The 7,500-nt window shown below is 41.1% G+C and overlaps 2 protein-coding genes across 2 annotated transcripts in view; both read right to left on the bottom strand.

Annotated features, from left to right (window-relative positions):
• The window catches only part of LOC143033755 (cuticle protein AMP4-like), a 1,055-nt gene extending 936 nt beyond the window's left edge, over nt 1-119 (bottom strand). Inside the window, exon 1 of the mRNA XM_076199239.1 lies at nt 31-119. Within this exon, the coding sequence (XP_076055354.1) occupies nt 31-39 (9 nt within the window). The 5' untranslated portion in view covers nt 40-119. The remainder of the gene's footprint in view (nt 1-30) is intronic.
• A 5,843-nt stretch (nt 120-5,962) lies between these two features.
• Nucleotides 5,963-7,500, bottom strand: part of LOC143033754 (cuticle protein AMP4-like) — a 2,292-nt gene continuing 754 nt past the window's right edge. The window contains exons 2-3 of the mRNA XM_076199238.1: nt 6,311-6,501; nt 5,963-6,200 (exon numbers count right to left, since the gene is read on the bottom strand). Of these exons, the coding sequence (XP_076055353.1) occupies nt 6,032-6,200; nt 6,311-6,501 (360 nt within the window). The 3' untranslated portion in view covers nt 5,963-6,031. The remainder of the gene's footprint in view (nt 6,201-6,310; nt 6,502-7,500) is intronic.

Below are 7,500 nucleotides of genomic sequence, written 5' to 3'. Positions count from 1 at the left end.
ATAAAAAATGAAACTGCATAGAACACTTACGAATTTCATATTGAGTTAGGAGTGGACGCTGCCGGAGTGAATACAGGTTAGACTGTCCAGGTCTTTTTAAAGCAAACAGGGTGTGGAAGAGAACGAGGAAGGAGGGAAAGACAAGGACGCAATTGTCACCAAGGAGAAGTAAGACAATTGACACTTAACACTTCCCATCTCAGTCTTATTATGTAAGGCACTTTTTTTTTAACATAACCAACATTCAAGGAAATATGTAACCAAATTTGTATGATTATGTACATTATAGCACAAAACCTGATAGAATACACACACACACACACACTCACACACACACACACACACACACACACACACACACACACACACACACACACACACACACACACACACACACACACACACACACACACACACACACACACACACACACACACACACACACACACACACACACATAAACGTCTCGACGGTGCAGTGGTACTGTCGTCGACCACTTATTCAGCTAAGAACATCCAAGTTTAGGCAAAATAGTACAATGTCCTAAAAAAAAAAAAAAAAATAGAATGGAAGCCTTATCTCAGAAATCATCAGTAACAGGACTCACTCCATTCAACCATGAAGCAAAGACGTATTAAAAAAAAAAAAAAAAAAAAAAAAAAAAACAGCTAGACCCTACCATTGTAAAAGAACCCTAAAATCCCGTATCTCGCTTTTAATATTCAGTGCATACATCAAGGAACTGTGAGTAAAATGTCAGCAAGAAAGTAAACTACTAAAAATAGTGACAAATGAGGACTTTGATCGACGGAGGGAAACTCTGGTCCTGGTTTCGAACCGTTCTTGAGAACCACATTCAATTGTGCTTCTTAGTTCCTTTCAATTGGTTATAAAAATATTCTACAGGCAATACAATGTAAAGAGCCAAAAATAATATCAAGATTCACCAGAGCCGACTTAATGAAGCATTTCCATATAGAAGTCGGAGTCCAGCCAATAGGACAAACCATGAACATTATAGGAGCACTGTAACATGTAGGGGCGGAAGTGCTCTAGATATTGCTCGACTATTTCATTACATCACCCAAGCACAACCAACTGAAAAAACCTAACTCGGGATCCTACTACTCAGGCATCTACCTTTACCTTCCACTTGCACCACACAACACATCCATACAAAAACACACACTCAGATCATAGGTCAAACACTTTAAGTCCGACCATAAACCTCCATTCTCCGTCAGATCACTCCAAATATTAGCCCCGTAGAGAAATTCCTTCCAAGGGTAACATGACCCACACCAGCACGACTATATGCAAAAATTGCACCAACATAGAATAGGCCTGGTCACAAAAGAAATTACCCCAGATGCAACTATCCTACGTAAGAAACGGAACAATACTTCCAACACTCCCTCACTCCAGCAATGTCCACACAACACAATAGTTCTTTCTTGAGTTAATTGTAGGCCAATCTGGTGGTTCGTTTACATCTATCTCCTCCGTGAGTCTCCTGCAAAAAAGATCTGGGGTAATAGATTGATTGATTGATTATATTCTATTAGTTTTCATATAACATTCATTTTATGCGAGAGCCGTAACACTGATGCATGTTCTGGTATTGGGTGGATTGGGGTTTGTAATTTTTTATACTATTTTTGTTTTCAATGTATCTTTTGTAATAACTTGCATTTACTTTTCTCATGATCATATATAAACATGTTGGCAGGGCATATTTCACCTTTCATTGTGTCATTTGTCCTTTGTTCAGACAAGAAAAATTACAGACTTATATTACAGACATTACACCAAACCTTGTGAGACTCCACTGGTCGCTTCCTTCCACCCTGACATCTTGTCCATTACGACTGTCATTATTTGTGAGTGCACGCATGTTTGCACGCGCGCGCGTTTGTATGAAATTAAACACAAAAAGATTAAACAAATTAGAATCGATAAAGTTAAACAAAATAAAATAAAATAAAATAAGATTAAATGAAGTAACCAAGTCGCGGTTGTAGCGACGATGCTACTGTGAGAAGAGAAAGAGGTTTGGTGAATTCGTCTCCTTTATTATCAAGGTATAAATGAACTGATTTTACATGCGTCCAGGAGCCGATATATATATATATATATATATATATATATATATATGATGATCCGTAGGTACATTATATATATATATATATATATATATATATATATATATAAAGTATATATATATATATATGCAAAAATAATCACAATAACGCGTGACGAAAAAATATTGCAGAAACCACAGGGAAATTAAAGTCGGAATACTGAACGTTTTCGTCTATTACGACACGTTCAGTAGTCCGACTTTAATTTCCCTGTGGTTTCTGCAATATATATATATGTATATATATATATGTATTTATATATATTTATATATATATATATATACTACTGGATTAGGTTAGGTCGGGTCAAGCAGGGTCGCACTATCTTAGGCGCGTTAGGTCTAACTGCGTGGGCAATATAACGTGGTTATCGTGGTTTGTACAATACTTCCCTCTAAAATTGCCTTGGCTTCAGAGGACATCCTGCATGTGAGAATTCGGTGAGCGAAATGTCGAGGCGTACTGGTTTTAGGAGGTCGATGGAGACCCATTCTGACCTACCGGATATAGAGATGCGGAAGGTCTTGTCCTTTTGTTCAAGGACAAGATGGGGGCCAGTGTAGGGACGAGTGAGTGGTAGTATGTAAGGGTTCATCTTTAGAAGGACGTGCGTCGAGGCGTGGAGGTGTTTTAGGAGGTATTCCTCGACCTTTTGATGATGTGTCGGCACGCATGGGGCGAATTTTCCGACAGTGCATCGCAGCTGCTGCAGGCTCTCAGGAGAGTCCTGTGGAGTGCGGAATTCAGCGGGCACGACGAGGGGTGGCCCGAGGACCAACTCTGCTGGAGAAACGTTGAGGTAGTCCTTGATGGCTGTCCCGAGGCCAAGGAGTATCCATGGTAGTTGGGGTAGCCAGGAGCCGTTGTTGCAACGTGCTATAAGAGATGCTTTGAGTGAGCGGTGGGTTCGTTCGACCATGCCGTTGGTTGTAGGGTTGTAGGAGGTAGTGTGGTGGGCTGTAATTATCAGGAGTTGAGTGAGAGACTGCCACAGCCGCGACGTGAAGCAAGTTCCTTGGTTGGAGTTGACGTGCTCCGGGAGACCAAATCTGGCGATCCATCCATTGAGGAAGGCTGTAGTGCAGGGCGATTCGGTACTATCCTCCATGGGGATGGCCTCCTACCGGCTGTGAAGAGGTAGCAATGGCTTTCCGACGTGGGGAGTGGGCCGACGACGTCGACATGAATATGTGCGAAGCGTCGTCGGGGCTGATGGAATGATTTAATGCTTGATTCAGTGTGACGATGAACTTTGCTTTGCTGGCAGGCGATGCTGGATCTGGCCCACTCCTTTGCGTCCTTGGAGATGTTGTACCAGGTGAATTTCTTCTTAAGGAGCTTGGCAATGACGCGCCTTGAAGGGTGAGACAGGTTGTGTATTAAGTTTAATATTTGACGTCGGAAGACGGCTGGGATGAGGGGTCGTGGGTGGCCGATACCTATGTCGGAGTTGATGGTGTGCTTGTCATTGAAGGAAACGTCCTGCCACTTAAGGGGTGTGATGGATGTCCTATAGGCAAGTGTTTCGGGGTCCTCCCGTTGGTCTCTGGCGATGACTTTGTAGTTGAAGCTGAGTTGAACTGCGTCGATAGATATTCGGGAGAGGGCGTCGGTGACAGGGTTCTTTGTACCGGGGACGTGCCTGATGATGCAACTGAATTCGACGATGGCGGAGATGTGACGGCGTTGTCTGGCAGACCAGGAGTCCTGTCATTTTGTAAAAACGTGCACCAGAGGTTGATGGTCGATGTTGATGATAAATAAGGAGCCTTCGAGGAGGTGGCGATAGAGGCGGACGGCGTGGTGGGTGGCAGGGAGGAGTTGTTCGAGCATACCCCGTATGGCGACATTGCTAGCGTCTGTTGGCAGTTATAGCTGGGCACCTGAGCCAAATACCGCCACCTATCGCCCGAGAAACTCACCGTCGCCAAGAAAATCTTCCAGGAGATGGAGAGACTAGTCCTTTGCCAAAAGACCTCCAGCCTTTGGTCCTCCCCTCTCCACCTCGTCAAGAAAAACGACGGTTCCTAACACCCCTGTGGAGACTACCGCCAGCTGAACATGATGAAGGAACCTGACTACTATCCACTCCCAAACATCGCCTACGTCACCACTACGGCGCCAAGATCTTTTTGACACTAGACCTTCTGAAGGGCTACTACCAGGTTTCGGTAGACTTCCTGGCTCCTTGCTGCGGCGGCGTGGGCGACGGCGAGATGGTCCAACATCCGTGAAACTTCGTCGATAATCATGACCTCGGCGTTGCCAAGAAGGGATCGGACAGGCGCTGGGAGGCGCAGGGGCCAGATTTGACAAATCATATGGATGCTCCTGCTGGTTTCTTTGGCTGTGGGTGGGAAGCGGGGCGATAGACAGCATCTCGAGGTATGCTATACTTAGTTTAATGTCCCTCGTTGGTTGTTAGGAGAGTTGGAGTTTTTTGCGGCTCTGGAGGCCGCTGATATTGTGGATTTATGAATCAGGTGCTGCTTCAGGGCGTCATACTGGATGACGTCGTCGTGTTGATCGAGCCATTGGGAGATAAGAGGGAACACATCTCAGGAGGGAGCGTCGATCGTGGAGAAAGGTGGCATCTTCATGGAGACGGCGTTGGTAGTGGGCAGCGTGACGTAGGGGGTGACAGCGATAGATGTGTGTCGCATTAGAAGAAATATCTGATACATTGCCACTCCAAATAGTCATCAGTGTAGCGACGATGCTACTGTGAGAAGAGAAAGAGGTTTGGTGAGTTTGTCTCCTTTATTATCAAGGTATAACTGAACTGATTTTACATGGGGCCAGGAGCCAATATTTATACCGCATGGGTAGCCACCCGTTGTGCATAATTACATAACTACACTGGATTAGGTTAGGTCGGGTCAAGCAGGGTCGCACTGAAATAGGCGCTGTAGGTCTAGCCTCGTGGGCTACATAACGCTCGTTCCATGCCACGTAATTGTCGTGTTTTGTACAATGTCAAAAACAGATGCACGGACTACAAACGCTGTCAACACCTCTTTGTCCTGCATACAGTTCGAACCAGTTTCCGATTCTTTTAACGCCTTGCGAGGAAGACGGAACTCCTTGTTATGAGGTTCGGAGTCAAAGTTTCGTGATTGATGAATTTTATTATTTGAAAGACATTACTGCAACTAATGATTTATTATATATTAGTTTCAGCGGGGAATTGAATAAAATTCTCATTCAAATGCTACTTTGCCATCATATGATGTTGGGGCTCGTGAAAAAAAGCAAGTGCACGAGTTGTTGATCATGTCGCTACCCTCCTATCCTGTATACAGTACATAGCAGATACCGACCCTTGCTTGGCAATATAGTAGCAGAAGGGACTCTTAGTCATGACGTTCCGGGGTCAAAACATCCTGCACCGTTTTAACAACTTAATTAGCAAGATGGAAGCAGACGGGACTCATAACGTTTATTTGTCAATTAATTAATTAATTAATTAATTAATTAATTAATTAATTAATTATTCTATTTATTTATTTATTTATTTATTTATTTATTCATTTATTTATTTATTTAATCATTTATTTATTTATCTATTTATCTATTTACTTATTTATTTTTGTACTAATATAACATTTAGAAAAAAAATATCACTATGGAACACTAGACACCATTAACTTTCAATTTCTAAAGAAGTTCGTACTTCCAAACACAATCTACTCTAATCATAGCATCTTTCAGAAACAACAATTAAAGCCACATCTAACAGATAGACGCATGGATTAGAATCCATTCTTGAGTTCAGGGTAACAAATCTCTGTAATGTCGAGGAAGAAGTAATCATTACCAAGTAAGTTTTTATATGCCGTTTATTGAAATATGTCAGAATGAATAAATTAGCTGAAACTGTTCTGACGGGTTCACTCGAAGACTATTCCAGCAGCTCTTTGCTCCTCGGCAATACGCAGAAGTTCGGCCACATAAGCAGGCGCAGGGGGTGCCACGGGCAAGTGGTTGCCCTGGGGCTGGAATCCATTCTCGTTCGCAATGTAGTGGACTTCGATCACGTTGCCAAATTCATCGGGATAGCTGTCGAGGAAGAGAATTTTTTTTTATTACATGGAACTGAGCTGTGTTAGATTCCGGGTGTAATATTTGAAAGGAATATATAGCATAAAAAAAATCCTCATTTTTCACACCTGTAGACACCCTCGGCGTTACTTTGCCCAAGGTCGCCCGTAACTACTTTCTGTTGGAACTTGATTCCATTACCAGCCTCGAAACTGCTTCCGGAGACGCCATTGTTGAATTCTTGGCGAGTCTCACTCAAGATGGGAATGGGTTCCTCCTGGGCCACGACGACGACAGCCACGACGGCGGTAAGGATGATCTGCAGAGCACTCAGTGATTTAGCGGGTATACTTTTATTATCAACCCTGTATTATCGAGTGTAGGTTTATCAATTATTTTCTATTGTACATGTAAAAAAAATCTCATTAATCAAACCGTTGTTGCTTCTCTTAGAATTAGCTATGGACATCAAACTTCATTATATATATATATATACATATATATATATACACACATGTATATATATATATATATATATATATATATATATACATACATATATATGTATATATATATATATGTATATATATATATATATACTTATATATATATATATATAAGTATATGTATATATATATATATATATATATATATATATATATATATAAGTATATGTATATATGTATATATATATATATATATATATAGTGTAAGGAGTGGGCAAAGTTCCAGTGGCATTTTTATCCATGTAAGAGACCACAACCATCCTATTGACTGAGATAATTCTAATGTAATAATTTCTTGTAGATCTTTATTAGAAAGGAACATTATCGAATCCAGTCACATTAAGCAAACCTTTGACCATGATATTAATTTAAGTTTAGGATTATATAAACTTGATGATTTTATTATTGATAAAATTGTAAAAAATTCTCCAAGTGTTACTAGGCCGGGGTGACGTAACGTCATGTGACCAAACGTCCTTAAAAGTATACATTCGTCTCAACCTGATTATGAAGCATCTTGTGTGTCCTTCCCTTGTTCCTAGCTTGTCTACTACTTTATGTATATATATATATCCACCTATGTCTCTGTAACTGTGTATTCCTTGATAATGTCTTAAATAGACGAAAATGTTCGGACTAAGCTTCTTATTTCCCAGTGGGTTTTTTTCTGCATATATATATATATATATATATATATATATATATATATATATATATATTCTCTCTGTAACTTTGTTAAGGGTTAGCTGGGTTCGAATCCTCGGCTCGTGCAGGTTTCAATTTCCAACGGATGCCTCCATCGAGCGATTCTT

This window comes from Oratosquilla oratoria, chromosome 16 (assembly GCF_046742065.1).
Source record: "Oratosquilla oratoria isolate Oo_2021 chromosome 16, ASM4674206v1, whole genome shotgun sequence".
Classification (NCBI taxonomy): Eukaryota; Metazoa; Arthropoda; class Malacostraca; order Stomatopoda; family Squillidae; genus Oratosquilla; species Oratosquilla oratoria.
This window is presented reverse-complemented; position numbering and strand designations above follow the sequence as displayed.